General features: G+C 35.4%; 1 protein-coding gene across 1 annotated transcript; it reads right to left on the bottom strand.

Moving 5' to 3' along the window:
• Positions 1-592: 592 nt before the first annotated feature.
• Positions 593-12,220, bottom strand: LOC113284336 (dynamin-2A-like). Its single transcript, XM_026533771.1, has 22 exons — positions 11,882-12,220; positions 11,074-11,124; positions 10,823-10,943; positions 10,310-10,405; positions 9,323-9,384; positions 8,825-8,942; positions 8,347-8,689; positions 8,020-8,167; positions 7,443-7,544; positions 7,230-7,349; positions 6,982-7,065; positions 6,520-6,647; positions 6,150-6,234; positions 5,719-5,842; positions 5,291-5,367; positions 4,512-4,568; positions 2,898-3,039; positions 2,656-2,813; positions 1,586-1,699; positions 1,431-1,498; positions 1,153-1,328; positions 593-1,031 (listed from the first exon to the last, which is right to left on the bottom strand). Exons 1-22 carry the CDS (start codon positions 12,026-12,028, stop codon positions 817-819), a joined length of 2,736 nt encoding a protein of 911 aa, XP_026389556.1. The 5' UTR covers positions 12,029-12,220; the 3' UTR covers positions 593-816.
• Between the last annotated feature and the right edge of the window lie 3,174 nt (positions 12,221-15,394).

The raw sequence follows: 15,394 nt of genomic DNA on the forward strand, positions 1-15,394 counted from the left end.
TTCTACGGTTGGAATTAAAAGAAAACTGGACGTAAAATCGGATTCTATGGTTGGAATTAAAAGAAACCTGGACGTAAAATGAGCTTCTACGGTTGGAACTAATTCAAACCTGGACGTAAAACTACATGCAAATAAAATTCTACGGTTGGAATTAATCCAAACCTGGACGTAAAATCACTTCTACGATTGAAAATAATTCAAACCTGGACGTAAAATCACTTCTACAGTTGGAATTAAAAGAAAACTGGACGTAAAATCGGATTCTACGGTTGGGATTAAAAGAAACCTGGACGTAAAATGAGCTTCTACGGTTGGAACTAATCCAAACCTGGACGTAAAACTACATGCAAATAAAATTCTACAGTTGGAATTAATCCAAACCTGGACGTAAAAACACTTTTACGGTTTTTAAGTTTTTATTTTAATTAAAGGGTAATCTAGACATTTTGTATATGTGTTAGGATATCCCATAATCACTTTTTTGGACATTAAAAATCCAAGTGAAACCCCTCTATTGGAATGTGACGCCCCAATAATAGCCTTCTAAAATAAAGACTAGAGCTTTTGCATGGTGTTGATGAAAAAGGCTTGATGATAAGGTGGAAATTAGAAAGAAAAAAAATAATAAAAGCAAAAGTATTATATGTACATTAATACACTTTTTTTCTCTGATGCTGCTGCTATTAAACAAATCTCCTAACAAACCAAGTACTCAAAATCACGAGGGGTCCAGCAGAGACGCACACAACCCCCACCCAACCCCAAATATCAACTCTGACTCTGTAAATATAAAAACAAAAGGACTTCCAGTAGAATCTAGTATTTAGGTGGTGCAGGTGGCAACCTGTTTGGGGTACGTCGACTGCTGGAGTTAGACCCTGTGTTTTCATCACCATTTTGGAGTGGATCACTGTTTCTTCTGTTATGACCATTGCTTCTGGACCTACTAACATCTGCACGTCCATTGGCAGCTGAATCAAATGCGGATCTCCACTCATCACCCTTGCCGCTGGGTGTTCTTGGGCTGCTTTCTGCAAAAAACAAGAAAGGAACAACGCCATGAACTCCTAATATAATTTCTTAACTTAGATCTCCTCTATTGGTATATATTATTTGGTAACTTGTAGCATAGGCTAGGTTTTCAAAGATTACCTGCAGTACCACCACCATCGGACCAGCTAGATGCAGCAGCAGCACGGTTGTCATGGATACTAAGTTGACGTGTGAGTTTTGAAAGAATGGATGACTGTTTCTGGAAGCGTTCCCTTTTGCGCTTCACATTCTGGTCCTCCAGGAGAAGCTCTTCGATTCTTGCTGTGCTTTGGCCACTGGAAACAACCAAAAACATATAAAGGAAAAATAACTTGGGAGGATATATGGACATACAAGAACAGTTGTTTACACTGAAGCATCTAAAAATCTGCACTGACCTAATTGAGCTGTATAGCTGAATAAGCATGTCTTCTTTTGCTTTCTCGACTTGGCAGAGAACCACTGCCTACTCAATGCAAAGTTTGAGTCAAATATGAAAGTGGTGTAAATGGAAATGAATAAGAAATAAAATTAAACAAATAGTAAGGCTTACTTTTGGGACATTGGCAGCAAGACTGTTCAAAACAGCTTCAACATAACCACGCACTTCTTGAGACATCCACCTGAGCTCTTCTTCTGGATCTGCGGGTCTTCGAGCCATTGTGTCCTATAGGAGTAAAAAAGATAGAAGTTACACTTTCAAACTAGCTTGCTCTTAATATTTTCTTTTCCAAACGAGCAGTGAAAGGTTCATTTAATCTAATACAAGTGGCTTATGCTAAACCCATATATTTCCAACAAACCATCTAATGGACGAGAATATAACAGTAATTTATTGATTAACGCTGATAGTTAACCAATAGAGGATGTCTCAACAATGTTGCCTCACCGTATTGCAAGGGTAACACCTAGCAAACCAACTGAAAAAGCAAATAGTAACTAACACTCTTTCTACCTCATTTTGGTTAATAAAAAAACAAGAGAATTTACTGTATCAATATGCATATACAGAAACATCAATTTTGCGATTTGACTTTGGTAATAAAAACAAACATGACAGGCTGTTGCATTCACACCCACTGCATATACAGAACCACTAAATGAAGAGATAAACAAAATCTAGTAAGACCATAAGAACATACATGACAGATTCGCATACGCACTCGCTATATGGATATAAGCTAGTCATGAAGAGCCTGTTTAGCACAAAATTTGATTGTTTCTTTTTTTCTTTATTTTGACCAATATTCTCGAACAGAAAATTTATTTGTGCCCAAGATACTTGTTTGGTACCAAAATGTAAAAAATTTTCATTGAAAAAAAACTAGTTACAGAATGAATGAGAATGCAACTAAATGAATGACTCATGGAAGCAAATATTTTATCCTTTGTAACGAAAGAGAGAGAGTGACACAATCGGAGATAGCAAGATTGGTGACAACGAGATTTTGCCATCTTCCTTTTTCTGTTTTGTACTTGAGAATTTTTTAAAAAAGAATTAATAACTTAAACAACAGTCTCCCTCCAAACAACTTCTCAACTGTTTCTGTTTCTATGGTTTCTAAAATAAAAAACGGGATTAGTTAGACACAATTATTACCGCGGAAATATCATTTTACTCACCAAAGAACCGTCTGAAAGACTATGGCGCATGGGAAGGCCACCCTCCTTAGTAGCCCCCTTAACTACACCTCCTTTTAGTTCGACCACATTCCTGATCTTGTTCAACCATTCAACCTTATCGGCCATACTCTCAGCCTTCAGCACAACGGCACTGTGAGCTGCAAGATCAAAATTAAATTAGCCGTAAAACACCAATTTAAATTGAGTTAAGAAAAGAAGCACGGTAAAGTATAATTGAACACCTTTGAGAACAGTCTTGTACGGAACCTTGCTGGTAATCTTGAAAACAAGACCAGGTGCTTTAGAATCAGGGCCATTTGCTTTTTTATCTTTGGAAGTTTTTGATGGAGATTCCTCTTCCTCAACCTCTTCAACATTACACTCCTGATTGTTCACAAGTAAATATTATCAATGGAGTCTAAAACTACAGTAATTACAGTCCCATGTTTACACTATAAATTCCTAATCAGTTGAAGATGAAAAACAACTTCAAGTTCACCTCTATCTCTCATCCAGGAATGCCAGAACAAAAGTTAGCATGAGAAGAAACATGGAATTCCATGTGCCCAAGCCTGGTAGAAAGACTAGTTTAATGGCTGATGGTGCCCATTTTTCCAACATAAAGACAGAATAAAATAGACATTGAGAATAGAAATACAAATTCACTAGACATGCTAAAAGTAGTACTCTTTCGGACCAGACTGGATGATTATTCTCATTTGTGAAGCATATATTAAAGAGAAGATCCCCAGAATTTCAAACGAATTCCATAAAGTACAACAGATGCCTCTCTGATAAAGCGGAGAAGTCGTTGGGCATTGATACCACAACACCTAACATCATAATCTCTACCGACCGACCAAAAAAAAAAAATCCACTGTATCAAGGACTTTCTAAAACCTCTCGAATTTGAGAACTCCTAACACTAACTTAAACATTGGAAACTACATGGGGTCACTAAATTTAGCTTAACCTGTGAATTTTTGTTCGTCTTTTTTTTTGTTTTGTGCAGGACAAATCTTGCCTGGGTTGGGGGAATACAATAATTATGCTCGTAATACTATTGTATTTGATGTGTTCAGAATTAAGAAATAGTATATTAGAATTAGATTGCTTATTAGTTTCTAGAAGGTTCCATTAAACTGTAAATTGCAGAATCTCCATATCTTAGTCCTAGTTGATTTCAAAATAATTTTTTCTTGTTTTCCAAGTTTCTATAGTTCTTGTTTTCTAGAAGCATACTTTATGGTTTTGATATACAATCTATCAAAACCATTTATCCTATATAATATTTTTCTAGTTACTTTCAAGATATTGCTTGTTTACCCAGATCCATTATCCAACAATAATACGTTTTCACTGTGTCAGTTTTAGATAATTTCAGCTAGGTTTCCTTGTGTAACTTGATAATGGTGGCCGACTGATATCAAATATCAATTCCTCTAGGATTTTCATCAACCCATAAGGGCATTAAAGCTATCTGAAACACAACTCATAAACTGGCACTGGCATATTCTCAAACTCACCAAAATTCAGTTCCAGACCATTTTGATACAGAAGCCACCCCGTCAATTGTGTTCTAAAGAAATGGAATCTAGGGACCAGACTTCTATAATAAACAGAAGAAGTATACTCTTACAGTGTGAAGAGACAATGTCTACTAAGCATCAAAAGCTAAAATCTTAGTCCACCCTAACTATCTAGTGGTAAAAGGAAATTCGAGGAGCATGATAAGGAAGCTACTCATATTGAAAATTGTATTATTATGTATATGTATTAATAAACCAAGGTACATCAACAACCATAAGATACCGAAAAGATATGTAGCCAATGAAACTAATCTCAAATGCACAAACCTCCAATGTGATGACACCACGAAAATGCTTTTCTTCTTGCTTTTTAGTGTATCCTAGCTGCAAATGTAGGAACAGATCCAGACATATATCAATCTCACATAGAAGAATCCAGCAATAAACAACATAATCAGCCAAAATAAAATGTCGCCAAGGCAGTTTAAGCTAGCACTTGCTAAGAACTAAGATCCCAAATTCCTAATTTTGCTAATAATCTAAATTAGAATCTCAGCCTTGTTAAAGTCTAAATAAGGATTTACATTGAAGGTTTTAAGTTTTAACATATGTAAGACCAGGTTAATAATCAGATCTGCTGACAAAAATTGAAAAGGCTCGCCATAGTTTCACCTAAGATATCTGGTTGTAAGGTACATAGACACAAAACAGGCGGACAAGCTCTCTTATCAGAATCTTACTTTTACAGTTTGATTTTCTTGCAAATAGCTGTATCACCCGATGTCTCATATCGTCCTAATCTCATTAATCATTTTGACATCTTAGTGATGTCATGATGTTAATTTCTTGACTAACATTTCGTTGAAAGGTGTCAAACCATACATAGGGCCTGGGCCATGATACCAGAATAGAAACTTCCACCTTAGATAGGTCTGTACTCTTCTATGGGATGTCTTTCAATAAAACAAGAATAAAAGATGAAATGATGTCCCTAGCTTATATCTATCAAGCTGCAACACAATAACTACTAGTCTTGGTTACGACATCTCATTTATCATCATCACGATTCACAAAATTGAATTCAACCTTGAGGATTGCTAACCAACCTTGCCAGATTTCTCATTCAAAACAAACCATCTTCTACTCCAGCCATTAGTTTTAGCACTTTTCTTCAGCAGAAATCCTATAATTACACGTATTAGAAGTCAACAAAAAGTCCAGCTGAACAAAAAGAAACTTAAAACAAAGTAAGAACATGCTGCAAATTCAACTAGTTGGAATGAGATTATGAGACATTGATATGACAGTGACATGGAATATGATTCTGCTGCACAGTTTAAAATTGAAAGCACAGACAAACATGCTGGCGTGCTGCTAAATTCAAGCGATTGGGATATGGCATAAGACACTGATAATGATAATATATCCTTTTATCCTAAATTTCATAAAAATTATGATAATAGAAACACTCGGCTTGTAACAAGATGTTCACTGAGATAAAAAAAAAAAAAAACACTAAGGTGGCAGATAAAACCTGCTGTTATCTCTCCACCAGGCCCAGCAGTCTTCAAAGTTGAACTCTCTTGCGCATCCTTCTCTGGCGCACCTGACTTATCTTTCATTGATTTCAAGTTTCCTCCCGTTTGAGGACTTGCTGCCTAAATAAGAACATTGAACAAAAGACCACCAAGATGCCCAATTTATCAGAAAAATAAAAGGAAGACAATTAAACCATAAAAATTTGATTAAACAAAAAAAAGCAAGATGTTCTTGGCCAGCAAAAGTAGGAACAGGACTTAAGGCTCTCTAGCTTATCAAATTGATCTCAACAACTGGCTGCTGTGGCATTTAATTGAAATTCTAACACTATGGGACAGAAAATATTTTCTACTAGTAAACATGGGATACCTAACTCTTTCCATCTCCTAAAATAACCTATTCTCTTTTGCAAACAGATGGACATACCCTATTTAGTATTGATTGCTCCGCATCACTCCCTTTTTTTGAAGATTTGGTCTTTATTTCTTCCTCGCGTCGCTGCCTATCCATCCTGCAAAAGATAAAAGTCCAAGTATCAGCCAAAATAAGCAATAGAACACCATCACTGGAGATGTGGATACATAAGTGATTATTACATGAGTAGACAACTACACAAATTATTAAGAATAAATAGAAAGAGAAAAACAGCATCAAAAGCTTAGGTCGCAAAGCCACATGGTGTTGTTAACTAAGCTACTCCAAAAGATCTTCCTGTGAAAGTGCTAATGGTACAGAACACCATAACTCGAAAAGTAATTATGGATAAATTAATTAATTTAATTATTATTAACCATACCTCCTCTGCACCAGACGAATAAAGTGTTGGGGGGGAACAAAAGCCCGTTCCATATCAACTAACGCAACCACCATTTTCTTTGCCTCGTTCTTAAATACATCCAATGCAGTAGTTGCAATTGCCACGACCTGGAACACGATAAACCAATTAAAGGCTATTTTCTTAAAGCACTATAACTACTTCCAAATGCAAATTTGTCAGAAGCTTTTTCTTATAGCAAACTTCTTACGGAGGATTTCTTTAAAAAAAAAAGAAGAAAAAAAAAACTGGACGGGGGGGACATTAAGCCAAAACCTCCAACATAGGTTTTTTTTTTCTTTCTTCTTAACATGAGTCTGTATAGAGGTATCAAAGACTTGTAACTTCCAATTGCCAGATGTATGAAATTAGGTACGGAAATTACAGTAAAGACATGTGTCTTAACGGGAACTGTTTAATATTACTCCAGCGTATAAAGCATACCTCTCGCTTAAAAGGTGGATATCTTCCAAGCCCTGGAGTGGCGTTAGCAGAAGCAGTAACTATATCCACCAAGACACGATGTACCTATGTATGTAAGAGTTAAATTATTTTGGATATGTTTGCACAAGTATCTATGATATAAATTAAAATCTCCCAAAAAGGATCAATAAAAATGAAAGGCTTCTAAGAGAGAAGGCCCAATGGACGGGAAAAGGGGATCATTTACGTATATGCATATTAAAAATTACCTCATCCACACAAAGCCGTGAAGGTTCCTTTGCCAGTTCAAGAACACCTTTTATTAAAGACCTCAGACCTTTCTCAGGGGATATAAGATATGGTTGGTAACCATCTGCCTCTAACACAATCTGGTGCAATATAAAAACAAATCACAAAGATTTAGGTGCTAGGAAACACAACAGGAGTCAAAGTTCCAAAAATGGAATACCAGAGGAAAATACCCTTTTCACATTGTTGATGTCAAAATGTCTGTCCAACGGTAGCTGCTTGATTTGGTTCGGAAAAGTTCCCTCAAAGCTTGCAACAATTTTCCAACCACTACCCTGGAAAAGAAAAGCTCCAATGAATTACATATAAACAGAATAATGGAACAATGGAGACCAGTCTTCTGCAGAGGAAGTAGTGCTAGATTTCACAAGGGTCTAGATCTACCTCTGACCCGCTCATAAGCGCAAAATATTAAGTATTGAAGCCAATCTAATAAACTACCGAAAAAGAATTCTAACATCGGGAGTAACAGTGCATAGTCATATTCAGCATGTAAGTTTAAAAAACATATAATTGTCCTACTAAGTAACTACCGCATGTGGCTTCTGTATGAAAAACTTCGTGCCAGCATTGCAACCTCATATACGAGAGTTCTTGTATCAGGTTTAGCATTAACTAATGGACCTTATAGCACCAAATTGCATGCTAACAACATATTCAGCTTACAAAATAGATTTTAAGAGGGCCAGCTGATATAATTATCATAATACAGAGATACGAGTATGTGCACAATTGTTGTATGTTACATACCTCACCAGTGGCAATATGTTGTAGAAATATATCCTCAAATTCACGACAGAGCTCCAAAGCTAGGGATCTTGTACCTTCAGAACTATGGACCATTTGTTCACCAAGCCGTACTAACTCATCCTTAACTATTTGAGACTTACCCTGTAACCTACAAAACAGTTTCAAGCAAAAGTAATCATCTTTCTGCATCCAATCACAATAAAAACACTATGAAGCATGATTTATAGATAGGAAGTCGAGCCCCAATTGTCCACTGTCACTAATCAATATGCATGAATTTGTTGAAGATAAAGAATTAAAAGGTAAGTTGGGAACTAATGCACATACCCAGAAAGGATATTAGGAAGCCTGATTTTCATACGCTTACGAATCTGTTGAGCAAGAGCTTCCACCAAAGCTACTCTACCAAGCTTGCTTTGAGGAGCTCCAGTCAATATAGATTTAAGACTTTCACTTTCAGCACGCCAAGCGGTTTCCAATGAATTCTCTGAACCAACAGACCCAGATTGTGCAGAAGCTATAGATACAGATTGACCAATTAAAGCAACCCATGGGATATCAGATGTATTCCGGGGTCCCTGATTCAATAGTAAAGCTTGAACTGCGGCAAGGGTTTTCTGGTCTGAAGCTGCTTGATCTATTTTACTAATGACACCAATAGTTCTGGTGCCTACAAACAGCAAAATTGAGGGTACAATTATTAGATCGAGTACGAAAAGAATGAACCTAAACAATCTATACACTGTCAGCAAGATACGATCATTTTACTACTGTAGATTAGGCTTCAATGTTAATGAAAACCTACCATCCGCATCATATTCCTTGATTAGTTTAAGTGCTCGGGAAGATGAAATTTCTGGTGCCTGGGCAGCAGGAACAACAACTAACAATACAGCATCGTTGCGTTCAACGTACTCTCTTATCTGAAATAACCATCAAATACAAGGTCAGGAACACAGTCAATAATATATATGTATAATAGCTAATAGATGGGCTATAAAACTAAATTCCAGTGAAGACCACTTCACACAACAGCATCTAAGAGTAGATAGTAACTATTATTCTATGCACAGGATATCTACCACATAACCGAACTATCAAGGGCTCATGAGCAATAAAGGTAGAGCTATTTTTGGCAATTAAGAAACGTGTAAATGAAGTAAAAGCAATTTTGGGAGGCATTTTCTATCCACCATGTAGATTGATCAGCTCTAAGTTGCTATGCCTATCACTACAAAAGGTTCATGACAATGATACTCATTGGCACAAAAAGAATCGAGTAAGAGGATTAAAATCAACTCACCATTGATTCATCCACGATCCTTTGATCCAGTCCAGGTAAATCAATCAGCTTCAAAGGAGGAGCTGGATAAAAATAATGTCAGATCAAAAAGTAAACAATATTATTTCAACATGCAAATCACGTAGCCTAGGCATCCTTTCCGGAGGGGTGGACGCCTCACAGCAGCTCAAGTTTTTACGGGTAATGTGAGGTGCACCTAGTGGTGCCCTGAGGAAATCGAGGCATTAACAATGTGTTTCAAAGAATATAACTTCATCATATCGTGTGAGGTGTTGCTTTTCTTCTTCTTATTGTGGATTGGATTGCTTGTGAGTTTGATATTAGACTACTACTTAACTATTTAGTTTGACTGAGTCCTGCTTCGCGATAAAACTTCATTGAATTTTGGGTTTCATATATATATGCAGAAAAATGCAGGAAAATCTCCACAGTATCTCATTACAAGGCGTTGCCTATGCGTTAATGTGTGGTGCACCTATCCTGAAGCCTTGCTCAAGCTTCAAATAACATAGCATGAAAACAATATGTCAAGCAGATATCAACCAATGAATCAGAAAGTATATTTTATTATTTTGGATCAGATAATTTTACTAGGATGTTCAATAACAAAAGTAAATATCCATATCCAGATGCATTATGCGTGCTTAGGTGATAGTTCAATGCTCAGCATAGAGCATACACAGTTCCAGATTCTCAAAAACAATCTACATAATTTGCAATAATTCCACAAATAAGTGTAACTTTGTATGACCTCACATATCCTTGAGAGAAATGAGTGTTGCCAAGGTCTTTAAGGAGAGGTGTACAAGGGATGGAATGAGATCTCTCCAAGAAGAAAACTTCTTAGTTCGTTGGTCAAAGGGAAGCTATACCAGTAGGCACACGGATAGGTTCTTGTCACTAGGAAAATAGGACTACAAGGGAGCAATTTTACTTTAATTGATGACAAAAGACAATCCAATAGGAACCTGCACTTTAAGGACCAACCTGTACTAGTGCGAAGCTTCAGATATATTTCATCTGCACGTCCCTTGCCAGGAACACTCTTACTTAACCTGTCCTGCAATGAATGCCGGAGAGCACCTGCAACATGCCCCAAAAAAAAAGAGCATTACCACAGCTAGATTTATCTTATTATGATCGTGACATTAAAAAACTAAATACTAATCAACAACTAAGTTGACCAGTTATGGCAATATAATCTTCAGTCAGACACAAGTTAGAATATTTGCTCAAACAAATGAATATTATTATTTCTCTACTGTTTAGGACTTGATTATGTTCAGCTCAAACTTATGGCAGAATACATAGGTAATGTAACAAAAAATCAGAAAATGCGTAAAAAAATCTGCAGAATCAAACCAATCGTGATCCACGAAGAAAGAAATTGCCAAACTATAAGGCCTCATTAGGCTAGCTCCACCCGAGGATAAAAATTCTATACAAACTAACACAAATTATAGAAGGCCTATCAGCTAACTTAATGTGAAGAAAACTCACTCGCAGAAACTTGTTGTGATTTACTGTCAATTTGCAGTACGATAGCTTTGTTGCTAAGGGAACTATCTCTCTGCAAATCAATGCTTATGGGAGCTCGAGTTGCACCATTTTCACCCGTTGGCTGGACAAACCAATAACAAAGAGAACATAAATCAGAGAGATAACAGTTATAAAGTAACACTTGCTTGATTCCTTTTGTCAAAGGAGATGCATGAATTTCAGTAAAGATGTAAACCATGGATGCAACTTACCAAAACGGGATGTCCAATTAAACTATTTAACACAGCTGATTTACCAGCACCCTGAAACATTTGTCCATAAAGAATATCAAAATAGAATCAACCATTAATACGATCGCAGTCTAAATAGAGCCAACATTATCAAACATGCAAGAAAAAAAAAAGAACAAAAAAAAGAAATTCTAAAGATCAAAAGCTGATTCAGAATTTTTGTTTAATTTAAACCCTAATCATTTATTAACCCTGTTTAGAGAGATCATAAAAAAGAAGTTTTTAACATATAACTTAGATGAATCTAGTGCAGCCAAATATCATAGACAGTAGAGGTTGCTGATTTGAACTTCTTATCCTTTGCAACTCTAGTAATTTGATATAGTAGTTCCCAGATTTTCCACAGCATAATGCAATTTTAGTAAAGTTTTTAATCTACTCTACCACATGATTTTATCCCTCATATAAAGTAATTTTATTCAAACAAGAATCCCAATAAGTCGATTGAGAAATTAGATACTAAACTAAGACAACAGAAGTTGAAACCACTGAAGTTAAGAAGTCATGGTACTGAGAAGTTCAGAACTCCAAGTTGGTGTGTTTGAACTTGGAGGAACATGAACAAGAATAAAATTACACATACTGATAAGGATTTCACTAAATTCACGGATTATCAGTAAATTAGTTCAAATAAAACTTAATTCTAGTGTAATTTTCAAAATTGAAACCCTAACTACTCATAGAATCATCATCTTGTACGTGATAGATCGATCTATCAAAAGCTCAAAAACCATCAAAAGTTGAAAGAAAAGGGGGAAATTGAGCTTACCACATTGCCAAGAGCAACAACGTTTAAAAAGGTTGATGACCTCTTTGAAGAAGAAGAAGATGAATCATCAACATCTTCATCTGCAAGAACAGATGAAGCTTGTAACATAGATTCTGAAAGTTGAAGTAACTCCTCTATTGCCTCCATGACTTTGTTCAAAAGAGTTGATATCTCTAGCTGCTCGTGATCTCCACCTCGATCTGAATGATTTTATGAGACTAAAATCAGAGATCGAGATCGGAGATTGTTGTGTGTTCCGGCAGCTCAACACAGAATGTGGAGTTTCTCACTAAAGAGAAGAAAAGAGGAAAGACGATTGAATGTTATTTACCTTTGAAAAAAAAACATCTCCGATATTTACTCTCTTTTAGTCACTCGTGAGAGTCTTCCGTTTTTCTCGGAAAGAGAAGGGACTGTTAAAATTATTTTTCTCACTCGTAAAAATGGGAAAAAGGGTGTTTGGGTACTGGAAGCCAAAAGCAGAAGTCGATTTCAGAAATTAGAAACAAAAGCAATTTACTTCGTAAAAAAGTCAACTATTTTATTTTTAGAAGTGATTCTGAAATTTTAATAAAATTTTTCTTTTGCTTCTATAAATAATTTTTACAGGAAGGAAGACAAACCATTTTTACCATTATTGTATTTCTAGCCGCATTATAGCATAGAGGTATAGAACTCATGAGAGAAAAGATACTACTTTCATAGGCACTCTATACTTTCAAATAACTTTAAGGACGACTACATTTGACTTTGTCTCTTTTTTTTTTATGGAAAACAAGTAATCAATAACTACTTATCATATAAAGGAGAATATATTTTGTCGCGTGACATATAATTCGAAATAACACCCTCATAAAATATTTTGTTCGATAAAAAAAATAAAAAATTTCACTTTTGGCTTCAATATACCTCTTGGAAATGTAACCACTCGTATTTGTTTCATTAAAAAACACAGATTATGTATTTTGACACTTTGATGGAAAACCAAGCAAAAACCCAAAAGTATTGTATTTGTATTTCATACTTTTGTTTTTCAAATTCTTAGAATTTCTAGCGCGTATACTTTTTCGACTTATTAAATAGCTAAATCATGGTATTTAGAAAAATATAGTCTATTTTTGTTAACGAAATATGTTATTGCATGGTTAGATGCAACTTGTATTTGATCGCGAACGGTATTTACCCTAGCCTATCTGACATGATATTTTTACTCACAATAGAAACTTTATAATTTCCCATTATGTAAGTTATTATGCCATCTAATGATCCTTTTTTGCACAGAACATACCCTGAAGGCGAGTTTCATGCGCAAAGTTTTTACTTGATCGAAGTAAAAAAACCAAATAAAACAATAAGAAATGAAAAACTCAGTTAAGCTAAAAAAGAAAAAGAAAAAACTCTGAAGTCCGAGAGATGGAAAAACGCAGAAACTGGTAGAGTCCTTGTTCAGTTTTAAGCTTAACTTTACATGATTGCACCCATGTCAATTCCACTTACCCGTAGCACAACAAATCCCAAAATAAACAACATTCATTATCTTTCAACTATTTTCATAGACCGGAGAAGACCTGACATTTTAAATGCCCAAATACCAAAAGCAGACACACCTTGCTCAGCGTCACCAAAATCAGAATCACCAAGTCAATACCAAAACAAATCCTACCAAAATTATGAATATTGTCGACACGTCATCGTCAACGTAACTAAGTTGTATAAGATCCATTACCATCAACAACATTAGTTACGATTCATACTACCTTGAAAAATTCGACAAATACTCGTTTCTTCAACATCCTGAAATCAGAAACAACCACAGCTTAACCAACGACAACAAAATCAGAATCACTAACTCAACACTTATCTCTTTAATATTCTATCTATCAAATATTGTTACCCATTATAAACCCCAAGAAAACCATTACCTCAACTAACACGCCAAAACCAAATCATCGATGTACCTATTTCTTCGGAACCAGAAATCAAATCCACCACAAGCTCATAACCACCATAAGAATATTATTCCATTAGGTTCATTAGGATTTTTGGACAAAAATAATAATAAAGAAAACAAAATACCTAAAACGCTAGCAAATAAATGAACTAGAAAGGAAGTTGAACAATATCCTTGCTCGGATAATAGATTATATCCGAGCGAGAAAACGGAGATCGTGATTTCTAAATCTATGGTTTAAGGGGTTTGAAGAGAAAAAGGAAACGACCCGTAAGTTTATTTTCTTAGAATTGTCCATGTGATTTTTTTCTTTGCAGATTTAATATTACTAAGTTAATAAGAAGATTTTGTACTGAATTTTGAACTACCCATGGATACAAATTGTGGAAATTGTTGCTTAATTTATTCTTCCAAGGTTTGGTGTTTCTTCACTTTTCCAGATGAATTTAACATTTCTATTAAGGAAGATTTTGAAAATAATATTTGCACCACAATCGTGATTGCTATAATTTATTTACGGTTTCCGGATACTGGTAAGACAAATTCACATAGTCCATGTAACATCCATGACGTCTACTTAAATGGTTTATGAGTGTTTTACAACAATACAAAATATTGGGATAAAAAACATGCAATGACGTCTCCAGTTGATAAATATTAAGGGGGGAAAAAACGTATGTGCGGAATAAATAATTGAAAAACACTTTGTCGAAGTTGAATGACCTGATCATTTTTTCCCATAGTCGATCGATGTTTAAGCTAAAATTCTATATGCATCATGATTGAAGGAAAGGTTCTTTATTTATTGAATAAACATGGAAAGATATCGTAAAAGAGTTGTGCGACATACTTATATGCCCATGTTGATCATTGATAAACAAGTGGCTCATAAACCTCTAAACTTATCAAGTGATATCTGAATGCAAACCATTAACAAAAGAAAAAAAATGATTCAAAAAAAAATTTAAGGATAAAAACTCTCTCTAACATATATGGCTTTCTTACAGACAAGATTTGTTAAGCTGTAAGATTTTATTCCACTGATGACATGGATGCTGAATCAAAGAAATAATGTATCTACTATCCTAATGTATCTATTACATTCATTTACATCAACTTTATGCAAAATTCTTATATGTTAGTGTTGATGGTGGTTTTTAGCTTAGGGTTAAAATCGTAAAACCTTGCATCTGATGTGACGTCACTCTGCAAGGAAACAGAGCCACGTGTGCTATCCTCTCCACTGGCATATTCATTGAGCCTCTCAATATACTTACATGAAATTTATCCAGACAGGCGAATCCCAGATGTTCTGTAAATTTCGGGCGCCTCGCGTATATTCACTTAATATAAGTTCCTTTGAATGCCTTATATGCTATGTTATCCGGCTGAACTCTTAATGTTGATATGGCATGACGATTCGTGTTCACTCGCAGCAGAGTAGCACGAATCTCCAAGTATCAAGAATAAGATCTCTGCATAAGGTATTCAATCAGAAAAGCATGTTGCTCTCTGGCAACGAACTTAAAAGAGCTCTGTATCGACACATAGAATTCAGTCAA

This window comes from Papaver somniferum, chromosome 5 (genome assembly GCF_003573695.1).
Source record: "Papaver somniferum cultivar HN1 chromosome 5, ASM357369v1, whole genome shotgun sequence".
Taxonomy (NCBI): domain Eukaryota; kingdom Viridiplantae; phylum Streptophyta; class Magnoliopsida; order Ranunculales; family Papaveraceae; genus Papaver; species Papaver somniferum.

Bases quoted from the DNA above. Each gene is read 5' to 3' on its own strand.
- LOC113284336 (XM_026533771.1), bottom strand. From the start codon at position 12,028: ATGGAGGCAATAGAGGAGTTACTTCAACTTTCAGAATCTATGTTACAA. The intron at 6,648-6,981 runs GTATGCTTTATA...ATCGTGTTCCAG, and splicing joins ATCCACCTTTTAAGCGAGAG to GTCGTGGCAATTGCAACTAC. The intron at 1,499-1,585 runs GTAAGCCTTACT...TGCATTGAGTAG, and splicing joins TTGCTGCCAATGTCCCAAAA to GCAGTGGTTCTCTGCCAAGT.